Consider the following 25,654-nt stretch of genomic DNA (forward strand, 5'->3'; position numbering starts at 1 on the left):
TATTATTGTGTTTCCCCCCTGCTTTCCGTTTATACGAAAGAAGTCGAGGGAGAAAAGAGGAGGCAGGGTAGCGGCGCGCATGACCATCGGCTAGCTTGTCGGTCACCGATGGGTCTGTGCTGACAGGAAAAGGAGGAACTGATGAGCGAGCAGCCTAATGCTGCACGCACGCATAAACAGACGGAGGAAAACATCAAACGAAGAGAGAATGATGTGACTGTTTTATTATTATTATTATTACTATTTGCTGTTGTTGTTGTCGTGCCTTCCGTCGTTGCGTGTGACGGCGTCGCGCTTCCTTTCGATGGGGTCGCTGTACGTCCTTCACGCCTCCCTTCATTACTTCTTCTTCCTCTTCTCTTGTTTCATTCCCCTCCGCGAAAACGACCACACACCCTCGTTGCACCTCTGCAGTATCGTTCATAAGGACCAGGAGATCACGGTTGGTACTTCTTAACTTAACACCCCACAAAAACTGCAGTACAGCATAGCACACACACACCCCGTACATACCAAAGTACAAATACGGTAGGCCGTCTCTTTCTAGCAAACTGGCACCTGTTTGGCACTTGCGATTTCTTTCCTTTTCTATTTATCCACCCACTCCCCCCTTTCTCTCGCAAGCTACTTTACGATTGTGTCTGCTAGCAGTCTTGTGCACGTCTCGCCTCGATCCGCCTCTTCGCCCATCTCACTCCCTTCTCGTGTACGTCTTTTTATTGTTTTTATAGTGGACTCCGTGCGCACACCCGCCCCGAACGCGGTGCTGCTTCAAACGCTATTCGATTTTCTTGACAGCGCACCCACGCACACGCGTCTACACAAACACACGTGGCCAGCGCGCCAGACAGTTGTCTCATCTGCTGTAAACTAGTACTTTGTTGCTGAGGGAGGAGAGTCGAAACAGTAGAAACCCGCTGCGACACACCTATACGTCCCTCAAACTATAAGTCTTTCTCCCCCTTTTTTCTTTTCTTTTCTCCTGCCTTTTCTTCTTTTACGTTTATTACTCGACCGCCGCGTACACGTGTATCACCACCCTTGCAACAACGAAACCTTCTGTGGTGTACCGTTGCGTGTACTTTGCCCTGTAGCTTGCTCGTGGAAGGAGAGAGGGATACTGCAATAACACCTCCCTCTCCACTCCCGCACCTTCACACACACAAACCAACAAAACAAAAAAATCCTTTCCTCTTGATTCTCACTAACCCAAGCGTACGCTTCTCCAAAGCAGTAAAACACAAAAGGCAAAACAAGATCGCTATCAGGTTTCCGGCCGCTTCTCCTACTTTTTTTTGTTTGTTTACTATTATTATTTTTACTTTTATTTATATCTTTCATTCGTATAAGGGAGTGATTCGCGCCTTAAAAGAATTTCCTCGCTGTTACGAGAACTGCAACGCCTTTTCTATTCTTCCTCTCTTTGGACGTTTCTCCCTCTTTGTGTTTTTTGGTTTTACCTCATGCTTTGGACCTGCAAGAGATCCTTTTTCGACCTTTCTTTTTTTCCCCTTTCTCTCTTCCTGCGCTTAGCAACATTTTTCTTTTTTTTGCTTTCCTTGCTCGTTGTCCTTCGCGTTTATCTCGTTTCTTCCTCTTTTTATTTTTTCGAATCTTTCCTCTTCCTTAACTTTCTTCTCGTCTGGATTGTTTGTTCGTGGTCTTCGCGAAAGCCGTGTGTGTGTGTGTGTTGATGTAAAACAAAGTGGGGGCGGTCAACGAAGCTGTTGCAGCGCATTAAAATGGAAAAGAAGGCGTCACGCAACGCGAAAAGCTTGCATCCTTAAAGATCGACAGCCCTTTTTTTTTTCTGGTTTCTTTCTTTCTCTCTTTTTGAGACTTTTCCTTTCAGTATATTTTTTCCCTTTTTCTTTTTCGTTGCAGGCGGGTTTTTTTTTCTGTCTCACAAGTTCGCTGTCGCATTTGTGTGTGCTGTTTCTCCGTATTATTCGATTTCGCTTCATTTTCATTTCTTTTTTTTTTCATTTTTAACTATACGACCCCCGGCGTCACACCACTCTTTCTCTCCTCTCTGTTTGCTTCTTTTCCCTTCTACGTTTGGGGGCCCCCTCCTCCTCCTGCCTTTCGTTGTACAACCTCGTGGTAGGTGGCGCCGCTGGAAAGCGTCAAGCCCGCACGTATTCCTCGTCGTCTCACGCTTCATTCCATCCGTTGACGCCCTTTCCATAGCATACGCCCACAGAGGATAACAGAAGCGCTTCTCTTTTTTGTTTTTTCCCTCTCTCTCTTCACCAAAGAAAGAAGAGAGAGACAAGAAACACATTCGCTGTTTTATTTCTACGTGATCTAACCTAAGCTTTGCGGGAGAACGTTGGGCGGCATTTCGCATGTCCACCCCAGCTTCTTCGCCGTCCTCGGGTGTGCGGAGGCGCGTCATCTCCTCGCCGCGTAACACCCAGGACCTCAAGCTGCGCCTCGCCACCGCCGACACGAGCAGCAACGGGAACTACATGATGGGCTTCGTGTCCCCGCTGTCCGAGCTCGTGTCCGGATCCCCGTCGCAGCTGCAACCGTTGACGCCCGAGTTGAACGGGCGCCCCTCCGCCGGCCACGGCCCAGGTTGGCCCGCCAGCTCAAACCTCCTCTCTGACAGCAACAAAAATAGTAATGCAAGTAATAGTAAATCAAAGGCACCACCAGCGCTGGATATTGTGTCGCCAACAGCCGCAAGCCGACACAGCGTCAACCGCGGCGAGCGCGACTCCCTGCTGGACCTCGACACGCGCAAGGACATCCCGTCGAACAGCGTCGACGTCAGCGCGGAGCGGTGTGCGCTGTCGCCCTCTTCTGCGCTCGGTGGCCGCTCCTCCACCTTCACCCCTACCTTCGACACGTCCAACGCGAACTCCTCCGTTACACCGCCGCGCGCTTCGTCGACACCTTTCGGTGATGCCACGATGACGCCGCCGCCGAACGCGCCGCGGAGCTACTCGAGGCGAACGGGCGGTCCACGAGATAGCGTGCCGCCTCCACCGCCGCCGCCGCCACCGCCGTCCGCCACCGGCTTCGGCCTGCGCTCCGCGACGCTGCGCACCGCCGTAGAAAGTCCCACGCACCTCCCGGCCGAGGCGCGGAGTCCGCTTCGGTTGTTGCAGCCGCGGCACAACATTGAGTTAAAGGGCCTTGCCCGCATCGGCGACGTTTCCGGCGAGAACGACGTGCCGTACACCTGGGCGAGTTCATCGGACGACCGCGCAAGGCACAGCGATGGAAGTCGGCCCTCCGCCGCATCACTGTCTGTGCCGAAGATACCCGCGCTCGTGCCCAGCAGCCGCCACCCGCAGACGGGGTCCATCTTAGCCACCAGCTCGCAGAACAACCCCGCCAACAGCTCCCCCACCCTCACCCCAACCGCCACGTGCAGCAAAGGCGACCAAGGCAACGGCAGCGGCACCAACACCACCCGCACCCCGACTTGCCGCTCGCGCGAAGTACGCGGGAAGGCGTCGCGCGCGCCGCGCCTGGCGAGCCACCTCTTCCTCGAACAACCCACACCGGACAGCTTGGTGCCGACGAAGAGCGATGCGCCGAGCCCGGCGCTGACGGAGCCGCGGCAGCGCGATAGCCGCAACGGCAGCGGCGGCGGGCGTATGCGCACCTCGCGCGGCTCTAGTGAAGGTCGGGTGAGCGTGTCGACGGACAACTCCAATGTGGCACTGTCCCCGCTGTGCGGGACGTCGCGGCCAAACGCGCTCAACTTCGCGCGTGGGGAGTTGATCGGCAAAGGCAGCTTCGGCGCCGTCTACCGTGGCATGCAGCGCAACACAAATCAGATCATTTGCATGAAGGAGATCCGCCTGCCTGGCATTGTCGAGGAGCTGCAGAGGCAGCAGCAGCAGGCCGCCATGGTGGCCGAGGACGCGACTTCACACGGCCCAGCCCCCGCCTCCACCTCCACCTCCACCTCTACCTCCATCACCATTCCTCCTCCGCCTACGCCGCAAGCGGCCGGCACCCCCGACACGAAGGAAAGTGCGGCGCTGCTGCGGCAGCTGCAGGGCGTGAAGCGGGAGCTGGCCCTGCTGAAGCAACTGAACCACCCGAACATCGTCAAGTACCTGAACGACGAGATTGTGGACGGGCAACTGCGCATTTACATGGAGTACGTCTCCGGCGGCAGCGTTGCCTCGGCGGTGAAGACGTACGGCAGCTTCGCCGAGCCGCAGGCGGCCGCGCTGTGCTGTCAGCTGCTGCAGGGGCTGTCCTACCTGCACGGCCACGGCATTGTCCATCGTGACCTGAAGGGCGATAACCTGCTGCTGGAGACGTCGAGCGTGCTGAAAATTGCGGACTTCGGCACGGCGAAGAGCGTCATGGCCTCCGCTACCATGACGACGAACATCGTGGGAACGGCGTACTTCATGGCGCCGGAGATGCTGCGGCTGGACGGGCTGGTCGGTACCGCGGCGGACATCTGGTCTACCGGCTGCTGTTTAATTGAGATGCTCACCGGCAAGCCGCCCTTGTCGGACATTCCGAACCAGTACAGCGTGATGATGGCCATCGCCGGCTCGCCCAAGGTACCGCTGGAGAAGTACATCCCTGCCGACAACACGTGGTCGAGCGAGGTGCACGACTTCCTGAAGCAGTGTCTGCGTCTCAACCCGGCGTCGCGGCCGAAGGCGCAGGAGTTGCTGCAGCACCCGTGGATTATAAAGTACTGCGACAGGGAGATGCTGCTGCTGCACAGCGCGACGACCTCCACTTCCACCACCACGACAACCTCCGTGGCACATGGAGGAGAGCAGGTGCGCAATTCAAACGCGTCTGGCAACGTCGGCGGTGCTGTCGGTGCCTTTGCCGTGCCGTCGTCGCCGGACGCAGTGGTGACGGCTACGCCGAAGCTCGCCGCCGCTGCTGCTGCTGCCGCCATCTCGCCCCTTCCGCGCAGCCTCTGCGGCAGCGGAGAAACGGAAGGGCCGAGTCGCAACGCCACGCCGCGCGAACGGCGGTCAAAGAAAGACCGGCAAGGCGGTGCGTCGCGGCGGCAGCACTCCCGCGACGCACCCAGCCAGAGCTGTAACGGGGCGGGCGCTGGACGAGAGGAGGCGGTCGTGCCCAAAGATGCCTTTCCCACTCCAAGCCCACCGCCGACAGGGGGCAATCGACTGTCCGATGAGACGCCTGCCTCGATCCCGCTCAACGGTCCCCTCGGACACAACCCCGTCACCGGCTCCCCTCTGCCATGTCCGCAGACGAGCACCGACTTCCCCGGCAGGACGCGCTACACCGGCGGCCCCAGCAACCCCAGCGCGCCGGAGGACGACCGCAAGCAGAGCTTCAACTACGACTACCCGCTGTCCAGTCCGGCGCGGCTGGCGGGGGTCACGGCGCAGTCCTCCGGCACCTTTCTCCCTGCCATCCTTGCCCCCGGCGGCAGCGCCGCCCCGTCCGTGTGTGGGACGCACTCCATCGAGGTTCAGCGCGGCTCGCGTCTCGCACGCGCCCTGAACCTCGGCAGCCTGCGCGACGACACCCGGGCCTATTACAACCCCAGCGACGGCGACTTGGTGCGGCGCGACTCCGCGCGGCTGGCGAAGGACTTTTCGTTTGGCGCGCACGAGTACGGCCGCGACTTTACCGATGGCTGCGTTCGTTACGGCAGCGCGGCCCGCATTCCGTTGCCGGAGTCGGGTCTGGAGCCGGGGCTGTACAGTACGTTGGATTGCCTTACCGCACCACCCACCGTAGAGGAGGCGCCACCGTCGGCGTCCTCTCGCCGGTCCACGTCACGCCGAGTAGGCCGTGGCGGGTAGTCGATGACCGCAAAAGCTTAAAGAAAGAAAAGCATAACAATTGACTTGCACTGTTTTTCTTCTTGTTTTGTCACTTCCTATTTTGTCTTTTCACTTTCTTTGTTTTTGGGTATGCTCTAAAGTGCCAATTTCTTCTGTGGGTTTCTTCTGTGTGTGTTTCTTCGCTTGTGGATGTTACTCCGCTCTTCGACGCCTTCGTCTTTTTCTTTTCATTGTGGCTTCTCTCTTCTCCGTTGTTTCGTGCTATCCGCGGCTGGACGGCAGTCTACTCTGCTTGTTAAAGCGCCTTCTTTTTCCCTTACTTCGTTTTTCTTTTGGTGGTGGTGGTGCTTTACTTCCTTCGTCTATCTTCTGTGTTTGTTGTGTGTGTGTGTTGATAGTTTTTGTTTTTCCCTTCTCCGGCTTTCTCGACCCTTTTTGTTTTCTTTTAGAAACTCCCTCCAATTTTTAATTGGCGGCATCGGTTGCCGCCTCGCTGTTTTCAGTTATGAAACGCGAATGGATATAGCAGGTCTCTGTAGAAGTTCTGTTTTTCTTTTCTCGTTTCCTCTTGTGTGGGTTTCACATATATACGCTTCGTTACCTTCTTCTTCGGCCTTTCTGGCTACTTCCGCTTATATGATGCTTTCATTCTTCGCTTTTTTCTCATGCGACGTCTGTTCTTCCTTTTCCTTTTCCTTTTCCTTTGCTTTAAATCTCTGTTGTGGGGAGGGGGGAGGGGGTCCGTGGAAGAAAACGGCGATGCTGTTTCATTGCCAACGACGGAGTTCAACGCATTCTTTCTCCGCCTCCCATCTCGCGTCTGTCTACCAGAAACCACAACAGTACTTTTCTCGTCTTTGGCTTTCCTCTCACAAAAAACAACAACAACAACAACAACAGCGTATATATATATATATATATATATATGTGTGTGTGTATGTATGTATTTATTAATATACACGACGCCTCGCGTGTAACGCCGTGGGGTCCGGAAACCAGAACAAAAGATTGTGTGCGTGACGCGAGCTGGAGGCCTTCTCCCCTTTTTCGTTCTTTGCCCTCGTGCTTTTTTCTTCTTCTTTTATTTACCTGAAATCTCAAGTTATTTCACGTTGCGTGAAACTCTCCTCCCCATCAACGCAAATCCGGCAAAGAAAGCATCCTCATCAACAACAAACATTTCTCGTTCTCTTCTTTCTTCTTTCTTCTTCGTGTATGCAGCCGTACAGGTTAGGTTAGTAACTGTGACACGCGCGTAACTTGTCTTATTTATTTCTTTCTGCTCCATTGTAACGTTCCCGAGGAGCCTCTACAGTAAAGAAAAAGGTGGAAGAAGAAGAAAAGGAAAAAAATATAAATCTAAAGAAAAAATACGTTTCATGTGCGTATTTCTTCCAAACGTTGTCGCGTGCGCGCCGTAACTTCTTCTTTTCTCTTTCTCTCCCCGGTTCTCGTGTTGCGGACGCGCTCTACGGTCTGTATTAGAAAAGAAGTCCTTCAGTAGCCTTAATTTTTCTGCCTTACTGAGACGAGAGAAATAGTAAAAAGGCGCGCTGTGTTTTTCTTGGTTTTTCTTTTCCGTGTTGTCTGAAATATTACTAAACAGCTGAATTGGTAGAAAGCGCTTATTACTATTATTAGTACTATTCATCGCCACTGTCATGTTCTGGTGCTGATGGCGGCGTCTGTGTCTTTCATTACATACACATAAACGTGTACCTATATACGTTTGTGGAAGCAAAGAAGAAGAATCACCACCACGGCTGAGCTTTCCAGCAGCTCAAACGGGTGTGATCTGATCAAGCAAGCAACAACAACAACGTACATACAAACACATACACACCGTTACCCAGTGGTGCCCCTTTTTGTTTGTTATACAGCACAAAATCCCACGAAGAAGCACACACACGCACACACACCCATACACACGCACGGCCTCGAATGATTGAGGAAGACGAACCTTTCTTCCTTTTTTTTATTCTTGTAATGTGTGTGTGTGTGTGTGTGTGTGTTTGTATTTCATCTTGTAAAGGTTTTGTGGTTTTGCGCTCTCCTACTTTCTCCTTTCTTTTTTTTTCCCAAATTCTCTTGCGGGGAGCTGCGTGCGTGTGTGTGTTTTCGCGTGAAAGCATTTCAGTTCTCTGCCGCTCCTTTTATTATTATTATTTTCTTCTGATTTCAACGCTCTTGAAAAAGTTTTTTTTATGATCTCGTTTACGACTTTCTGACTTCTTTTTTATTTCTCTTCCTGTTTTCTTCTTTTATGCTTACTTGTTTCCGCAGCTTTGCGTTCCACTTCTGCGAGAGGTGCTTTTCCCATGTATACCGTACTATACCTATTTCTCGTGAGTCATGCCTTGAAACTGGTTTTGCCTCTTTCTTTTTTAAAAATGATTTTTTGTTTCTTTGATTTATTTACTTGGAGACTCGATAGTGCGGCTTTCGACTGCTCCCGTACGCACGCAGAGGTGCGAAATGCAATATATATATATACCTATATGATATTGTGTCCAAAGCAATGTAGAAGAAGGCGAGGACAAACAGGGTTCATTACACCGCCTATTGCTGTCATTCATGTTGTTGCCCCTGAGTGTATGTGACGCATAGCAAGTCCCATAGAGACTTCTTCTTTTTTTTTTTCCCCCGATGCGCAGGCCCTGCGGAGGTTCTGTGGGGTGCATGGAGGAGGTGTCGCGACCGACAGCAGCTTTGTAGCAGTAACGAGCTCGTCATGCATCGCCCCTCCCGTTTTTTGTTTTACCTTCTCTCTCTTTGTGTGTGAGAGGTTCCATTGGAAAGAGGGGGAAAGAACAACAACGCGGTGTGCAAAGCAACGGATGTGCTGCCGCTGTGTTTTTCCGTCTTCGCCAAGCGATGCCTCTCCTCACTCATCCTCTCGCTCTCCATTTTCCGTACCTCTTCCTTTTCTTTTCTCTTCACCTCTTTTTCGCATCTTCGCCTTTCAGAGAAAGCGAGATGGAAGAGGCGTGTGTGTGCCTGAGGTGAAAGCTCAACGAATACTTCCAGCGTCTCTTTTCTTCTTCTTTTTCGTTCTCTCTTGAAGCTGTACTTCCCTGAAAGAGACCGCGCAAGTTACGCACGAGAACTGCAGAATAATAGCAGTTGAAAAGGAGAACAACACTTTTGAGCCGCACAGCGCCATGTACAACCCAGCGCTGCCAAATCACTATCGCGATGTCGTCTTCACGGCGTACGTGCGGCGCCGGCAGCGCGAGGAGGCCGACGCGCTCGAGCAGCAGCGGCAGCCGAACGCCCTTGCCTCCGCTCTCTCATCGCTCGTCTCCACACTCCCTGCCTGTGCCGACGGCGAGACGGTGTCCTCGTCCGGGTTAAGCCTGTCTGCGGAAGAGCTCCACCTGCACCGCATTAAAGAGTCCGCTGCGCTCGGGATCCAGAGTGCGGTGGATATGGAGAAGGATGCCCTCGAGGTGGAGCACAGGAAGAAGAAATTGGAAGGCGCAGACGCCCGCTCGCGTATTGGCAGCCGACTGGACAAGCTGAAGGCGCTGGCGGCTAAGTCGAAGAAGCTGACGGGAAGCGACGCAGCGGAGAAGACGCATGCAATGCCCATGCCCAGCACAAACACCACAACTGCACCGACGACAACGACATCTGCCGAGCCCGCGTCGTCGTCTTCTTTGCCATCCGCACCATCGGCGACTGCACCCCTCGTTTTCCAGCGCTCCGCGCTCGCCGCAGGTGGCTACGTCATGACGGCCGCCCCGGTCGACTCCTCAGTCCTCTCCGCCACCGCCGGCGTCGCGACGAGCACGAAGCGAGCGGTGCGCGGCAAGCCGAGCTCGACGTTGCTGCTGCGCTACCTGCGCGAAAGCCCTGTCGCGACAACGTGGAGTGCGGAGCAAGTTGCCCAAGCGGCTGCGTCGCCGACCGCGAGGGATGCGCTGTGCGCCCCGTTGGTGGACTCGGTACGTCAGCGGTGTCGACGGTTCGGCTTTGTGCGGGGCGTGAAGGCACGGGTGCACACGGCGGCGGCGGTGGCGTCCGTCTTGGGCGTGGCTGCGATGGACTCGGCGGCGCTGCGGTGTGAGCAGCTGCGACTGTGGGTGCGGTACGACAGCGTGACGGAGGCCTTCAAGGCGGCGGAGAGTCTGGCCAAGGAGCCCGCCACCGCCGAGGGGCCGGTCTTCTGCGTGTGCTTCTATGTAACCAACTTGTTTGACGCCGACACGCTCGACCTGCGCGCGGAGGACGATCGGGTGTTATCGTAGAGTTTATTAGGGTATTGCGGCGTCGCTGTTGCTTGTACGAGTTGCTCGTTCTCACCAGAGAAAAGAAAGGAAATTCAGAAATCAAGAAGAGAGAAAAAAAAACATCAAGACAACTGCTGCCACTGCTGTTGCTGCTTCTGCCGATGCTGCGGATGCTCATCGGGGTGTACCGTTACACGTGCGATCCCATCGGAAAACTAAGTTCATAATAATAATAACAGTAATACAAAGTGAGGAAGCGCTTGAAAGGTTCGACTCCCGTGTGGATGCATCACAGCACGTATGCACGTACGACTGTTACCTTTGCCACGACGTACTCTCCCTCCTCCCCTTCCTTCTCGTTGTCCTTTTCCCCTTTCTCATCGCGGGATACGATTAGCCGCGTCGGCTTATCCGGCAGTGTTTCATCGCTCACCTTCGCTACATTTTTTTTTTTAAACGAATATTATTATCCTTATCATTTTCTATTTTTCCTTCTCCCCTATCGTGCCAAATCGCAAACACCGACATCCGCGTCAACACAGTACCAGGCTCACTCAAAGGAGAAAAACGAAAGCGACCACCACCACAACGGCAACAGCAAAAACACGTTCACTGTTTTATTTATTATTATTATTTTGACTTTCTTTTCTCCTCTCCCACAACCAATGTCTTCTCTTCTTCCTACAGTGGCGCAGCAGGACCCGGAGCTGGCGGACATGATCGAGCTCGAGATGGGTCGACAGTTCCGCGGGCTGGAGATGATTGCGTCGGAAAACTTGACCTCACGGGCCGTCCTCGAGTGCCTGGGGTCGGCCCTCACGAACAAGTACGCGGAGGGCGAGCCGGGCAGCCGCTACTACGGCGGCACCATGTACGTCGACAAGGTGGAGAATTTGGCGAAGAAGCGCGCGCTCGCCGCCTTCGGCCTCGACCCGGAGGAGTGGGGCGTCAACGTGCAGCCGTACAGCGGGTCGCCGGCGAACTTCGCGGTGTACACGGCGCTGCTGGAGCCGCACAGCCGCATTATGGGCCTCGACCTGCCCAGTGGTGGCCACCTCACCCACGGCTTCTACACCGCCAAGAAGAAGATCAGCGCCACCTCCATCTACTTCGAGTCGTTTCCCTACAAGGTGAAGGAGAACGGGCTGATTGACTACGACAGTCTGGAGTCGATTGCGCTGACCTACCGGCCCAAGATGATCATCGCAGGCGCCTCCGCCTACGCGCGTGACTTCGACTACGAGCGCTTCCGGCACATCTGCGATGAGGTGGACGGCTTGCTGTTTATGGACATGGCGCACACCGCCGGCCTCATCGCAGGTGGGGTGCTCAAGTCGCCTTTTCCGTTTGCCGATGTGGTGACCACGACGACGCACAAGTCCCTGCGTGGCCCCCGCGCCGGCATGATCTTCTACCGCAAGAAGGACCGTCAGGGTAAGCCGACCGACTTCGAAAGCCGCATCAACCAAGCTGTCTTCCCGGGCATTCAGGGCGGCCCACACGAGCACCAGATCGCTGCCATTGCCACGCAGATGCGCGAGGTGTGCGGTCCGGAGTGGAAGGCCTACGCGCAGCAGGTGCAAACCAACGCCCGTGCCCTCGGCGCGGCGCTGATGGCGAAGGGGCACGAGTTTGTGTCCGGCGGCACGGACAATCATCTGCTGCTGTGGAACGTGCGGGTGCACGGTCTGACGGGCAGCAAGATGGAGAAGCTGCTCGACGCCGTCTCCATCTCCGTCAACAAGAACACCATTCCCGGCGACAAGAGCGCCATCACCCCGGGCGGCATTCGCGTGGGCACGCCGGCGCTCACCTCCCGCGGCATGAAGGAGGCGGACATGGCAACGGTGGCCGAGTTCCTGGACCGTGCCGTGACGCTGGCGAAGGAGGTGCAGAAGGACGCCGGCTCCGCCAAGCTGAGCGACTTTGTCGAGGCGCTGGCGACGAACGCGGCGGTGGCCGCGCTGCGCTACGACGTCGAGGAGTTCGCGATCCAGTTCACCATGCCGAGCTTCGATGCGTCGCGCATCAAGTACAAAGACGGCCTGCCGGAGGAACACTAAGGCCAACAACACCAACAAGAGTCAGAAAAAGGAAAAGGGAAGTTCGGGGGGGGGGAGTAGACAGCGTTTGGCGAGAGCGATTGAAGTGCGCTGCCATCGTTGCTAAGGAACGGCGTTTTGGGGTAACGCATTCGCCACCCCACCAACGGTAAGCACTGCGGGTACCGTTCGCAAAGTACGCCATAAAAGGAAATAATGGCGTGTTTGGTGCTGTCTTTCTCTCTCTTTCCACATCTATTTTTTCTTTTGATTTTTACGTTCTTCTGTTTTCTTCTCTTACAGGTGTGTGTGTGTGTGTGTGTGTATCTGATTGGCAAAGAAGCTGTTTTGATAGCGCATTAAACGGTTTTATTCTCCTCTCACACACGCGCACACTCTTTCTATAGCATTAGCAAGCAATGCGATACGGAAGAAACGTTCGCTCGACTTCCAGCGATTCCCCAAAAAGGAAAGAGAAGAATAATGGCGCATAGGGTGGGTGATTATTTTCTTTTCATAACTTTCGTTCCCCCCTCCCCCTTGCCGCATCTCCGCCTTGCAGTGCTGAATGTCCCTCCCTCCCTCCCTCCCTCTCTCCCCTCCAAAAAGAGAGAAGAAGAGTGCTACCAAGGAGTATTTTCTGTTGGGCTTGTTGACGCGTGTCACAACACCGCCCCCATCGTTTCTCCCCTTTCGACAGTCTTTTTCTTTCCCTCTCTCTTACCAACCACCCGCTCTTTCTCCTACCGATTCACTTTTTTCGTGTAACACGCGCGTACACAGCACAGGACCCCTACGTTATCATCACCTCGTGTGCGCGCCGAGCAGCGGGACTTGGAGCTGGCCGGTCCCGTGTTCTACGTGCTCTTCTCTCCTTCGAGTATAACACCAAAGAAGTCTCGAGTTCTTCTTCCTTTTCTTTTCACGTGTGTGTGCGTCGGCTCTTTCGATTTGCGCTGTCGTGTGTGCTTCTTGCGCCATCATGACGCCTAGCAACAGCGACCGGCCACAGCGCTCTTCGAGTCGCTGTCGTGCACTGCGATGTCGGGTGCTCGTCGTCGCTTTCCTAATTCTCGCTTCACTCGCTGCAGCAGTCTCGCAGACCACAACGGAGGACGATGATGCCGTACGTGTTTTGCTGGCTGCAGGCGACAAGGCACTCGGCCAAGGCCGTGCCCTGTACCAAGATGCGCTAGCAAAATACACGGAGGCGCTGACGCGCAGCCCCACCAACGAGCGTGCCCTCTACAGCCGTGCCGAGCTGTATGTGATGCTGCGCGATCGCACGTCTGCGCTGGAAGACCTCAACACGCTGCTCTCCCGCCACCCAGATCATCCGCAGGGGTTGGCGCTTCGTATGTCCATTCACACACAACTGGGCAACCTGGCCGCTGCCCACCGCGACGGACAGCACTTGGTGACGGTGTACAACGCGCTCGACAAGGCAGCGAAGGCACGCACCGTCGCAGCGCAGGTACACCACCTCGAACACTACACAAAGCGGTGGGCCGCGCTGGCCGACCTGTGGGAGCTGCCGGTGGAAAACTACCCTGCCGCGGCTGGCGATCCCGCGCAGACGCAGCGGTACGAGGAGTGCATCGCGCTGCTCGAGAGTGTCGTGAAGGAATTTGCGCGGGACAGCGTGGAGCTGCGCCTGCGACGGGCGGCGTGTGCATTGGCGATCGGCAACAATCTCATCGCCTCGCAGGAGCTGAAGTACGTAACGCAGCGCACTAGCAACAACCTGGACGCCATCGCCTTGAACGCGCAGGCACTGCGGGGGCTGGGGGCACTGGATCAGGCCAAGGCCGAGGTGCGCCGCTGCCTCGCGTTGGACCCCGAGTACGCCTCGTGCGCGAGCCTGCACAAGCTCATTCGGCTGCAGCAGCGATTGACGAAGGAAATCGCCAGCAAAATGAAGGACAAGTCTTACGAAACGGTACACGCGCTGATCGCAGAGGCGCGCGAGGGCGAGGCAAACAGCGCGTACGAAGAGCAGTTGGCGACGTGGCACTGCGAAGCCTTGGTGGGTTTGCGCGACACAGAAAACGGCCTGCGCGTGTGCCAAGGTGTCGTTGACCGCTACAAGGGCGCGAACAGTCCGGTGGTGTTTGACGCTCACATATGGTTGGCGGAGTTGCACCTGCTCGACGATAACATCGCCGCGGCGGAGGCGGAGCTGCAGAAGGCGCGCGACATACGCCAAGGCGACGGCAAGGTGCAGGAGCTGCACGCAAAGATTGAGAACATCAAGCGCAACGGGGCACGGAAGGACTACTATAAGCTGCTGGGTGTGAAAAAGACGGCCTCGTCGCAAGAGATCCGTCGTGCCTACCGCGCTATCGCCAAGAAGAATCATCCGGATCAGCTGCACTCGCAGAACTTGACCGAGGCGGAGCGCGAGAAGCGGGAGAAGGCGTTTCGCGACATTAACGAAGCAAAGGAGGTGCTGTTAGATGACGAGAAGCGTGCCATGTACGACAACGGACAGGACCCGAACCAGCAGCCGGGACAGGGCGGTGGTGGCAGACCGAACTTTGGCTCGCAGTTCCCTGGCGGCTTCCCTGGCGGCTTCCCTGGCGGCTTCCCTGGCGGCTTCCCTGGCGGCTTCCCCGGGGGCTTCCCTGGCGGCTTCCCCGGGGGCTTCCCTGGTGGCTTTCGTCAGCAAGGTGGTGGTGGTGGTGGTGGTCAGCAGTTTTTCTTCTTCCGCGGCGGCTGATGCACACAGCTGCGTTGCTGGCGGTGTAGAAACCCACGGCCCTGCTTCGTACTCGCTTCAGAATTGCAAAGAAGAGAAGAAGAAAAGGAGAAGAACAAAAAAGCCGGCGGATTTTCTCTATGTGGGCTTTCTAACAGCGGTGTTTCACGGCGGCTGTAATATCCTCGCTACATGGGCTTTTATTTATTTATTTATTATTTTTTTTTTTGAGAGAGAGAGAGAGAGCGAGAAAGAGAGCGCGACGGTGGTGTCGGGGACACGTCTCCACGTTGTATAACGTTCCCCTTTTTCTCTGTGTTGTTGTTTGTTCCTGTATATTGTGTTCTACGACTTGGTATGAGTTCAATCCGCTCGATCGTGGTACGGTTGTGTGTTGGACGCGGCGCCCTTTACGCCTCGCGGCCCGCTAAGAAAAAAACCGGAACAAAAAGAACAGCACCGTAACGGAGGCGCTCGTGGAGTTGGGGAATTGTGTGGTTGGCAGTTGTATCGCAATGGAGGGTTTTTGCGTTGTGGAAGCGCACTGCTCCACCCACCCACCCCAAAGACACCCACCCACCCCAAAGACACCCACCCGCTCTGATTGTTGTGGAGGGTGAGCTGCTTTGGATTCCGATGCGTCGCTTGCACCTCAGTAACAACTATACAACTCACATATATATATATGAACACGAGAGCCATCTTTTTTCTTATTTTTTCCCTCTTTGCACAGACCTTTTCATCCTACGAACTGAGATTTCTCTCCTTCACATTCCTCCTCCCCTCTTCTTCTTTCGTTCAGAATAGGGATGTAGAACGAAGAGAGCAGCACACAAAACACCCCGCATTTCACATTCGCAGACCTCCCCCCCCCCCCCACACACACACACGCATCCACCTTTGTATTTATCACAGCGACGACAGCTGAAGTAACGGCGACTAACATTAAAACATCGTTTATATTTTCCAAAAGAAAAGAATACGTACAATAATTGTATCCTTCAATTTCTGCCCTTCTACAATGCCCGACTTAAAGAGGGATGTGCTGTCCATCGACGGCATCTACTACGACACCGAAAAGGTCGCCCAGATGCACCCCGGTGGGTCGATGATGGTGCGTCTGTGCAACGGCCGCGAGTGTACTGCCATCTTCATCAGCTACCACCGCCGCCGCTTCCCCCACGAACTGTACACGGAACTGCAGGTGCCAAAGGAGGAGGTACACCCGGACAGCTGGATTGAACAGCGCGAGCAGCCCAGCTACGACAGCTACCTCGAGCTCTGCAGCAAGATTCAACCGATCATTGCCCCCACGAAGGGCTTTGCGCCGTGGTACTACTACCTGAAGGCGGCCCTGTGGCTGACGATTATGCTGGGTGTTGACTTGTACTCGCTCTTTTACCGCCGCGGCTGCTTGCTGACGGTCATCCAGTCCCTCTCAATGGCGATGGTCGGCCTGAACGTGCAGCACGACGCCAACCACGGCGCACTGAGCCGCGACTGGCACATCAACCGCGTGCTGGGGCTCTCACAGGACCTTCTCGGCGGCAGCAGCATCAGCTGGATCATCAACCACGACTACATCCACCACATATACACGAACGAGCCGGAGCGCGACGGCGACCTCGAGATCCCGCTGCTGCGGCTGCACAGCGGCATCCCGGTGAAGCTCGCCTACTGCCTGCAGCAGTTTTACGTGTTCCTGCTGGAGGCCGTCTTCGGTCCGGTGCACGTGCTGTCGAACATCGTCTTTCTCGCGAAGGGCCCAAATGAGAAGCAGCGGCTGCTGAAATCGCAGTGGGACATCAGCCGCTGCATGATCTCCATCATCCCGTACCGCCTGCTCTGCAACTTTCTGCACGCCTCGAGCTTTGGCGATGGGGTGGCGAGCTGCATGCTGCAGTACATGTTCGGCGGCTTCTACCTCGCCTACTTCTTCCTCATCTCGCACAACTTCGATGGCGCAAAGAAGGTGGGTACGAGCGATGGCCAGGACTTCGTTGCGTGCCAGGCCGAGACGAGCTGCAACTTCGGCGGTTGGTGGTGGGGCCAACTGAATGGTGGGCTGAACTTCCAGATCGAGCACCACCTTTTCCCTCGCGTGCACCACGGCTACTACGTCTACCTCGCCCCTATCGTCCGCCAGTTCTGCGAGGAGCACGGCTTCACGTACGTTCACTACGACACAATCCAGGCGAACCTGCAGAGCACCTTCCGTCACATGGAGAAGTACGGCCGTGGCGAGGAGAAGGTGAAGATGCTGTAAAAGAAAGAAAAAATGAAAACGAAGAAACAGGAAGGAGCGGCATTCGTGTGGCGTCGTTCGCCGCGCTCACGCGACTCCCCGCTTTATTTTTTAATCGTTTCCTTTTGTTCTCCATGTTTGTCGAGTTGCCGGAACGTGTACCTGAGTGCAACTGTCTGATGTCGGCTGTGGCTTTATGACTTCTCGTTTCTCCCCCTCGTGGATGCGGCCGACGACGAAACGGCTAAGGAACTTAAAAAAAAAAAACGAGGGTTGTTGGGAACCGGTGATGCGCATTTTTTTTTTCCATCTCTCTTATTTGTTTTACGGACCTTCGCGGTAGAACATAAATGGAACAAACACGCAGTGTTTCATGCGTGCGTGCGTGCGTGTGTGCGCACCGCACCTAACGTGTATGTCTCTTACTGTCTTACATTCACTTACATTTTCATCGAACATATATTTCCTCCTTCTGCCTCCCCGGCGTGCGTGTTATTTTGCGGATCGCGAGCGGCAGACGACGTCGATCGGCAAACATGGCTAAAACTGTCTGGTGACTGACGACGGCGATAGAGAAGGAGGAGAAGCAAACAAAAAAACACATAGGGCACTCATGTCGTTACCATAAAGGCCATCACTTAATACCCTTTACACTTCGTCGTTGATAAACTGAGTTCGTAAAACGGTGTGTGTGTGTGTGTGTGTGTGTGCATGTGCGTGCGATGGTGGACAACACAGTGTGCATGCGGTGCAAGGAGGAACCGCTCTTCTCACCCACACAACCCACGAGTAAATAAGAGAGTAACAGCACCGCCTGGTTGTCTTCCGTAGTAGCTCTCCCGCCCTCGGCACGTTCTTTTTTGTTGTTGTAGTGTTATTCCTTGTTACACGTACGATATCGCATTTGGTAAAACTTGGAAAAGATAAACAAAATAACTTCGCCAGCACGTAAAACTGTGTGTTATTCAGCGGCGTCGTTTAGTAGTAAGTGGAAACAATGTATTTGTTTGTTTTGGGGGGTTGCGTTGCGCTCTGTCGTGGCGTCAGGTAACAAGTTTGCGTTCTTAGTATTCTCTGCATCACAGTTTCTTATCCACAACGGACCAAAAGAGGTAAAAAGAAAAAAGAAAAACGAAGAAAACCGGCAACATAGAGGAATTGCTGTGTGTGTGTGTTGCGAGCACAAACTCTCGCCAGTTTCTCCTCGCTTTCACTGCTCTTTTTTTCCCGATGCGAACCGTCACTGAAATGAGCAGTCTGCCTTGCAGTGCTTCATTGTCTCCTCTCCGGTCTTGCTTTCCACCCCTATTTCTTTCGTTCATTGACCCACAACAACTCTATTGGTTTCAAGTGTGAGAAGGAAAATTTGAAGGAGTTGCTCGCCTCCATCGCCTTTCCCGCTATTTGTCTTTTCCGCTAGAGAGATCGCTTTGTCAGTTTGGCACGACGACGCACGCGCTTGAAGTGCGGGGACGTGTAAAACTCGTAGAGTCCCTTCGCTGGTCCGCTCGAGGACGCCGACACTCACCGCACGCCGTTGAGAAATCCACATCGCACGGAGCCCCAACCGTCCCCTCGTTCTTTTCGTTCTTTTCCTCATTTCCTCATTTTCTGATTTGCACTCCTGCTGTTCACCGACACACGGGCACGCACACGAATCTGCGCCGCACCGCAGCCGTCAAAAGAATGTCCGCCACGGACCGCCCCGCGGACGGCGTCACGCCGCTGGCCAAGGCAGACCTGTCCGCCACCGCCGACACCGACGCCCCTGTCGTACTGCCACCCCCGCCCGTGCAACAGCCCCCGGAGCCCCCTCAGGCCCCACAGGCCCCACAGGCCTCCGCCTCTCCTTCCTCTGCCGCCGCCGCTGCGTCGCCGCCGTCCGATAAGGATGCCGAGGCGGTTGCCATGGACCCGGCGGCGCTGTGGGCTGCGCTGGACCTCCCTGCGCCGGAGGCGATGCCGTCGCAGCACACGGCCCGCCGCGTCGTCCTGCTCGGTCGCCCGCTCAGTGGCAAGCGCACGGTGTGCCGGCGGCTGTGCTTTGCGGCGGAGGCGCAGTACGCCGCGCCGGACGACGGCGACGACGGGGACCGCAGCGGCAACATGGCGGACAACGGCCGGCAGCCCCTCTACCACCCGTCGTCGAGCGACGAGGAGGACGCGGACCTGTTCCCGAGCCAGAACCTCGGCGGCTGGAACATGCCGGGTGCGTTCTCCACCGTCGGCGCGCTGCAGGAGCGCACGGTGGTGGGCCCCCACGACCACAGCGGTCCCCTCTCGCACGGGTCGGGCGTGTGCTTTGACTACGTTGTGCAGCGCGTGCCGACCCGCATCGCGCACGGCGGCGAGGAGAGCGCCAACGCCTCCAGCGCCGCTCGGCGGGTGGAGAGTGGCGGCGGCGGCACGGTGCGCAGGACCACGGAGTTCTTCTGCTGCGACTCCGCGGGCGCCTTGTCGATGGCCCTCCCCTCCATCGAGGACGTGGAGACGGCGGTGGTGCTGATGGTGGTGGACGTGAGCGACGTGGCCACCATCCGCCAGCAGCTGGACTTTTGCTACACGACGCTGAACTCGTACGTGGCGACGCTGCTGCGGAACCAGGCGCCGAACAACGACGAGGTGCGGCGGCTGCAGCTGGCCACCGCCCTGCAGGACTACTGGTTTGCCGAGGAGCAGAAGCTGCGCACCACGCGGACGAACCTGGCGAGCAGCGTGAGCGCGTCGAAGGAGGGCAAGAGCGACGTGCTCTTCAAGGATCCGATGGTGAGCGTCGCCAAGGTGAACGCCACCGTCTTTCGCGTGCCCGCCTCCGCCGGGACCGTGTGCGCGATGCACACCGTTGTCGTGTGCACCAAGGCGGAGCACCTCGAGCGGGCGTCGCGTGCGGTCGGCATTCTGGACGGCGCGGGCGGCAGCGGCGACAACGACGCTCTGTTTGCGCGCCTGGGCGTCTCCGCCGAGCTGGTCGCGGCGCTGCGTCGCTCGCGGCTGTCGCTGATGGCGCTGCTCTCGCAGATCATCCGGCAGTACGCCGTCTACCGCCGCGCCGCCGTCGCGTCGCTCAGCCAGCGGGTGAACATGACGACGGCGGGCGCTGATGGCGAGTACGCCGGCTCCGCGCTGGTGAACCCCTTCTACAGGGGCTTCTGGTCCTACATTTCCTACGTGCTGTACAGCGGCAAGGACGCGAACAGCGCTCCGTCGAGCGACGTGCTGCGCGTGTGCTCTGCCCGCATGCACCCCTACGCGCTGCTCCCGTGCGGCCTGGATGCGCCGGGGCTGCTGAATCACTTCATCACCTCCGACCCGACCCAGTTCGCGGACCTCGCGAACGGTGCGAGTGACGAGGCGGCGGACTCGGCGATTCGCACGACGGCGGAGGGCGTCCTCACGCCGGACGGTGTCTTTGCGCTCCATCAGAAGTACATTCAGCGCGCCCAAGCGGAGCTCTCGGCGAGCTGGGCGCATGCGGACATGACGGTGCCCCACGTGGAGGAGACGAACATGATCTGGGACAGCCTGTAATGGGTGCGTGTGTTCCTCTTCTCCCTGTACGCACGTGGCCGCCGAGACTCGGGCGCGTTGCGGCGCCGAGCTCTTCCTTTCCTTTCCTCCCATTTTGTTTCGTTGAGCGGGCACCGCGAAGGCGGCGAGGCGGCGATTGCTGCTGCCGGCATCCCATCGGCCTGCGCTCGAAGGGCGAGCGAACCGCTGCCTCTGCTGTTTTCGCCTTTCTCTTCTCTCTCGCGTGCTTTCTGGACGTTTGACACAGTGCATGGTGCAGCGCCACCGTCGTGGACAACAACAGCCGCAGCAAACGAGCACAGCGGGGCAAGGCGCAGGGCTTTTCGCTACTCCTCTCGCCTGTCTACTACACGGTCTCCGCCGCTGGGCGGGGATGGCGCGTTCCACCGGCCCGCAATAACGGTTCTGCGCTTACGCGGCACCGCCACGAGAACGGAGGCGTGAAGCGAGGCCTTCTCTGGCTTGGTGCAGCGTGGTAGCGCACACGTCTGCGCGCCGTCGTGCAGTGGACGCTTCTGATGAACCTTCTGTGCTGGCTGTACCTTCAATGTTCGTTTCACGCACCTCTTGTCTTCTTGCTTCCCATCTCTCTCTCTCTCTCTTGTCGTTGCGGGTTGCCGCGATCCGCTGCGCGGTGGGCTGTCGTGTTCGATTGAACCACGCGTGGTCTCTCGTCTGCCACGTGCACGGCGCCGCGCTCGCCTCCTCACACACCTTCTCTTCTACTTCGACGACGACTCGATGCGCTCGACGTACAACAGACAGCCACTTCCGCTTTGTCTCAAATATAATTCTCTTTCTTTGTCAAACTCCTCTCTCGTGCGTTATCCCGACTCGTGTGTTCGCGTTTCTCTGTCCCCCCCCCCCCCCGCCAGCCGCAACACTTTCGCCGATCACACCCGCACAGGCAGCTCTGATTCCCTCTTTCCTCTGCCCTCAAACTGCCGCTTCAAACGCCTTCCATTCGCACGCCTGTCATGGCCGACCCGCACGACAACGACGACGACGTGTGCGAGGAGGAGGCGCCGCGCCGGCCGTCGCTGCTCGACGTGCGCGAGGAGGACGCGACGAAGTCCTGCGCTCTCCGCACGGACTCCCCTCGGGCGTTCCCGGCGGTACACCCCGATGCCGCCGCGCTCGCCGCGAGGCACCCCTGGACGGAGCACATCCCGCTGTTCAGCGCCAGCAGCCGCGGCCTCGGCCCGAAAGGCGCGATTGCGCTCGGTCTGTGCTACTTCCTCAATAAAGGTCTCGGCAGCTACCTCGTCAACTACGCTCGCTATGCGATGTTCCGCAATCGGTATGGCGTCGACGGTACTCGCTACCAGCGTCTCAGCACGCTCTACACGATGGGGTGGTCCGTGAAGGCCTTCTCGGCGAGTGTGTCGGACACCTTCGCGCTGTTCGGCTACACGAAGCGGTGGTACAGCGCCGGCTCGTGTGTGCTGGGCGCTGCCTTTGTGCTCGCCTTTGGTCTGCTGCCCGCGAAGGAGGCGAGCGCGAACACGGGTGCCGGCTTCATGTTCCTGACGAACTTCTGCATGGCGAACATCGACATCCTGTCGGAGGGCCACTACAGCCGCATCCTGAGCAAGCGTCCTGCCGCCGGCCCTGCGCTTGTGAGCTGGATCTGGGTGTTTATCTTCTCTGCGTCGCTGATATCGGCGGTGATCCAGGGTCCGGTGTCGGACCAGCACAACCCCCAAGTCGGCCTGTTCATTTCCGCCGGTGCGCAGGTTGTGACGGTGGTGTTCTTCATCTTCAACTGGTACGGCGAGCGGCTGAACAAGATCGAGCGCTACGAAGACTTTCGGGTGGCGGAGGCGGCGCGGAAGGCGCTGCTGAGCTCGACGAGCTACGGCAGTGAGCCGGCTGTGGGCGTCGACGTGAAGAACCTGCACCCTGAGCTGTCGAGCGACGCGGAGCGCAACATCCCCACCGCGGACGCCGCCGTGGAGGCGCTCTCCGACGAGCTCGTTGCGGTCCGCGCCGCGGATGTTGATGAGGAAAGCGACGAGGACGAGGCCCTGCGAGCGTTCAGCAGCAGCCCGTACATGAGCACCTTCTGTTGCGGTGCGGTGGAGGTGAACAAGGAGGTGTTCTTCCGCAACTGGCGGCTCTTCGTGTACTCTGCGATCATGGTGTCCTGCGTCGTGGTGCAGTGCCTCGTGACGGTGTTCGGCAACTCGCACGACCTCGGCTGGTCTTCGCTGGCTGTGGCCGTGACGTGCTGCTCGGTGGCCTTCTGGGCCTGCACGTTTGTGGCTGCGAAGGCGATCGTCTTTGTGTTTCTCGACATGCTCCTCTACCTGCAGCTGCCTGGCGTGATGGACAGCTTCTACATGGCGACGGAGAAGTGCTACCCGGAGGGTCCGCACTTCAGCTACACCTTCTACAACACGATCGGCTCCATCATTTCGAACTTCGCCGGCATTGCTGGTGTGACGGCCTTCACGTACGTCTTCTCGAAGCACAGCTACTACCTGGTGTTTATCGTGACCACGGTGCTCAAGGTCGTCGGCTCCATCTTCGACATCATCATCGTGGAGCGGTGGAACCTCTACATCGGCATTCCCGACCACGCCATGTACATCATGGGCGACTCGATCGTGTTTCAGGTGTGCAAGGAGCTGGCGTGGATGCCGGTTGTACTGCTCTTTTCGCGCATCTGCCCGCGCGGGTCGGAGAGCATGATCTACGCCCTGGCGGCGGGCTTCAGTAACATGGGCCAGTCGATGTCCAGCACGATCGGCTCGCTGTTTATCGAGCTGGTGTGGCCCGTGAAGACCACCGGCGTGAACGGGTGCGACTTCCACAACGTGCAGATGCTGTTGCTGGTGGCGCACATCCTCATTACCCTGGCGGTGATCCCGCTGAGCTTCCTGCTGCTGCCGCGTGCGCGCATCTGCGACGCCATCGACGTGGACGGCCACGCCAGCCGCCAGCCCCCGAAGGAGGCGGGGACGTCGGGCGAGGCGTCTGCGCGCAGCAGGGATGATGAGGGCCGTGCTGAGCAGCCTCGCCCCGACGAACGGCGCGCGTAAGCGCGAACAGCGCACCCGTGTTTTCTTCTTCCTCGCGTTGCACGGGCGTGAGCGCTGCCCCTGCAACACGGGAGGAGTCGCGTGTGGAGGGCATCGAAGGGTGGGCTCTGCACCGTGGCCTTTTAACTGCGTTCTTTTGAAGCTGCCGCTGCTGCTGCCCGGCCGTGGGTTTAAGTTTCTTTGTTTTCCACCGTAGTCCGCTTTCGGGTCGCCGCTGCGCTGTAAAGAGGTGCGGCTGTGCGAAGTCGCGCATTAAGAACATTTCCGCGCCGCGCCGGCTCGGCGGCGTCTCTGTCGGTGTCTTGCCACTGCGAAAACGATAGTGATGAGGGCCTGGGTGTTGGGCGGCGATCTCGTTGGCCTCGTTTGTCTGCTGTTGTATTACGGCCGACACGATTTCTCCCCCCCCCCCTTCGTTCCCCCGTCTTCATTGTGTTCGTATTGTGTGAGACAGCCGCGTGCGAGGACGGTCTTGATGCTGCTCCGACGCAGCGGGGAGACGCATCACGTCGCAAGGCGGCGGAGGCGACGACACGAAGAGCGCGACGTCGTTCACCTGCTTGACGGGGAACTCTTATTAGCACGTGTGTACGTGCCTTGTTTCCCTTTCTAATATATATTATTTGTTGCTTTCACCCCCTCCCCCATCAGCTGAAGCGTAAGTTTCCTCTGTGCCCCTTGTGTTTCGTTGTGGAAGCGTGCGATGCAGCGAGTGTGTTGCGCATCGACAGGAGTCCACACTTTCTCGACAAAGCGGCGTACCCCCGGCTGGAGTCCGGCAGTACAATGCTGATGTCATTGCTGTATTTTTTCTATTCTCTTTTCTCTCAGTCTGCGTAACGCGGTGCCACTCTTGTGCTCAGCTGGAGGTCTTATACGTATATCTGAACTCCCGTCTCGCCGGAGGACAGAGTGGCGCCCCTTGTTTTTCTCCCTCTCCCCCTTCACTGTGTTTCACATCTCTACCGGAGTAGAACGCGCTACATTTTGAGCACACGTGTATATATATAAGGAAAGCCTTGTGCTCTATCGTTGCCTTTACTGCTATGACCCCCCTACACGCGGCGTGGAACTCGTGGTGCAGTATCGCCTTCTTCTTTCTTCGTCCCTCTGCCTTCTAGTGCGCTGCATCGTGGCCTCCTCCGCCTCCAAGTATCCCCCGCCACCGCCGCTGAGGACGGAGAGAGAACACGAGAAGAAGTGTGTCGGCAGCGGTGGCGTAAGTCGGTCGTGCTCGACAGCAGCAAGGGCGTTATCTACCTATTTTATTTTGCTTCTACTTTAGTGCTTCTGTTTTCTCTTTTTATTTTGATTTACATCTTTGTATAAACGAGGAACATTTATTTCTGTGTCCGAGCGGTTTACTTCACCTCTCATACGCCACCTTCAGCGCAATGCGGATGTCGGCGCACTCCCGGCGGGGTGTGGGCAGCGCGTTAGAGCGGGCGAGAAGGCGACCACGAAGCAGGAAGGAAAGAGGAGGGTCAGTTATTGCGTGTGTGCGCAGTAGGATGTCCGTAGGCCACTGGAGAGCTTTACGGATGTGCGCGATCCCTTCATGCGTCCTTTCGCCCGCCAGCGCTGTATCTTTGTTTGACCGGTGTTGAGCGGCTTTGGCGACGTCCCTGGTAACGGGAGGCGCACGGCGCGCGCATTATTATTATTATTATTATGAGCGGACTTTTTCGCCTTTCTTTTGTACTTCAACGAAATGCACTGGCAGGAGCCACTCCTGCGAATTTATCGCTTATTGCTTTTTAATACTCTTTATTGTTTTGTTATTGAAGCGAACTGAATATGGGAACCATGGGTATTCAAGTCGAGTCTTTCATGGCAGGTGTCTGCTAACCTTCCGCTCCTTCAAGTGCCGGATGAACGTCCTTGAAAGTTGTGTTTATTGCACTGCTGTACCGCGATGCGGATCCGCGCGGACGTAGCGGCTGAAGTCCGTTGGTGGTATGGAGTTCGTCTTGAATTATTCCAAAAGAAATCCTAGCAGAACGGTACCTTTTCCTCTTGTGTTTTTGGGGGATTTGTGTTTATCTTCTCTCTCTCTCTCTCTCTCTCTCTATATATATATATATATATATATAATACAATAAGAAT

At 56.8% G+C, this 25,654-nt stretch overlaps 7 protein-coding genes across 13 annotated transcripts; all 7 read left to right on the forward strand.

Moving 5' to 3' along the window:
* Nucleotides 1-412: 412 nt before the first annotated feature.
* On the forward strand, nucleotides 413-5,777 carry ABB37_07226 (putative protein kinase; the record flags this gene model as incomplete). Its single annotated transcript, XM_015805778.1, has 1 exon — nucleotides 413-5,777. The coding sequence occupies exon 1, from the start codon at nucleotides 2,349-2,351 to the stop codon at nucleotides 5,775-5,777; it is 3,429 nt and encodes a 1,142-aa protein (XP_015655784.1). The 5' UTR covers nucleotides 413-2,348.
* Nucleotides 5,778-6,978: 1,201 nt separating this feature from the next.
* Nucleotides 6,979-10,009, forward strand: ABB37_07227 (hypothetical protein; the record flags this gene model as incomplete). 3 transcript variants are annotated; one of them, XM_015805779.1, is made up of 1 exon in its annotated part: nucleotides 6,979-10,009. In XM_015805779.1, the coding sequence occupies exon 1, from the start codon at nucleotides 8,921-8,923 to the stop codon at nucleotides 10,007-10,009; it is 1,089 nt and encodes a 362-aa protein (XP_015655785.1). In that variant the 5' UTR covers nucleotides 6,979-8,920. The 3 variants fall into 3 exon arrangements, with proteins under 3 accessions (XP_015655785.1, XP_015655786.1, XP_015655787.1); XM_015805780.1 differs by having other exon boundaries at nucleotides 8,724-10,009; XM_015805781.1 differs by having other exon boundaries at nucleotides 8,741-10,009.
* Nucleotides 10,010-10,386: 377 nt separating this feature from the next.
* Nucleotides 10,387-12,054, forward strand: ABB37_07228 (serine hydroxymethyltransferase (SHMT-S) (SHMT-S); the record flags this gene model as incomplete). Of its 2 annotated transcripts, none has more annotated exons than XM_015805782.1 (1): nucleotides 10,387-12,054. In XM_015805782.1, the coding sequence occupies exon 1, from the start codon at nucleotides 10,657-10,659 to the stop codon at nucleotides 12,052-12,054; it is 1,398 nt and encodes a 465-aa protein (XP_015655788.1). In that variant the 5' UTR covers nucleotides 10,387-10,656. The 2 variants fall into 2 exon arrangements, with proteins under 2 accessions (XP_015655788.1, XP_015655789.1); XM_015805783.1 differs by having other exon boundaries at nucleotides 10,408-12,054.
* A 760-nt stretch (nucleotides 12,055-12,814) lies between these two features.
* Nucleotides 12,815-14,752, forward strand: ABB37_07229 (hypothetical protein; the record flags this gene model as incomplete). Of its 2 annotated transcripts, none has more annotated exons than XM_015805784.1 (1): nucleotides 12,815-14,752. In XM_015805784.1, the coding sequence occupies exon 1, from the start codon at nucleotides 13,016-13,018 to the stop codon at nucleotides 14,750-14,752; it is 1,737 nt and encodes a 578-aa protein (XP_015655790.1). In that variant the 5' UTR covers nucleotides 12,815-13,015. The 2 variants fall into 2 exon arrangements, with proteins under 2 accessions (XP_015655790.1, XP_015655791.1); XM_015805785.1 differs by having other exon boundaries at nucleotides 12,820-14,752.
* Nucleotides 14,753-15,462: 710 nt separating this feature from the next.
* On the forward strand, nucleotides 15,463-16,997 carry ABB37_07230 (putative delta-6 fatty acid desaturase; the record flags this gene model as incomplete). The annotated part of the gene is made up of 1 exon (XM_015805786.1): nucleotides 15,463-16,997. The coding sequence occupies exon 1, from the start codon at nucleotides 15,753-15,755 to the stop codon at nucleotides 16,995-16,997; it is 1,245 nt and encodes a 414-aa protein (XP_015655792.1). The 5' UTR covers nucleotides 15,463-15,752.
* Nucleotides 16,998-17,491: 494 nt separating this feature from the next.
* Nucleotides 17,492-20,504, forward strand: ABB37_07231 (hypothetical protein; the record flags this gene model as incomplete). Of its 3 annotated transcripts, none has more annotated exons than XM_015805787.1 (1): nucleotides 17,492-20,504. In XM_015805787.1, the coding sequence occupies exon 1, from the start codon at nucleotides 18,663-18,665 to the stop codon at nucleotides 20,502-20,504; it is 1,842 nt and encodes a 613-aa protein (XP_015655793.1). In that variant the 5' UTR covers nucleotides 17,492-18,662. The 3 variants fall into 3 exon arrangements, with proteins under 3 accessions (XP_015655793.1, XP_015655794.1, XP_015655795.1); XM_015805788.1 differs by having other exon boundaries at nucleotides 18,326-20,504; XM_015805789.1 differs by having other exon boundaries at nucleotides 18,335-20,504.
* Nucleotides 20,505-21,263: 759 nt separating this feature from the next.
* ABB37_07232 (putative folate/biopterin transporter) lies at nucleotides 21,264-23,548 on the forward strand (the record flags this gene model as incomplete). The annotated part of the gene is made up of 1 exon (XM_015805790.1): nucleotides 21,264-23,548. The coding sequence occupies exon 1, from the start codon at nucleotides 21,482-21,484 to the stop codon at nucleotides 23,546-23,548; it is 2,067 nt and encodes a 688-aa protein (XP_015655796.1). The 5' UTR covers nucleotides 21,264-21,481.
* Between the last annotated feature and the right edge of the window lie 2,106 nt (nucleotides 23,549-25,654).

Source organism: Leptomonas pyrrhocoris (assembly GCF_001293395.1).
Source record: "Leptomonas pyrrhocoris isolate H10 chromosome Unknown, whole genome shotgun sequence".
NCBI lineage: Eukaryota > Euglenozoa > Kinetoplastea > Trypanosomatida > Trypanosomatidae > Leptomonas > Leptomonas pyrrhocoris.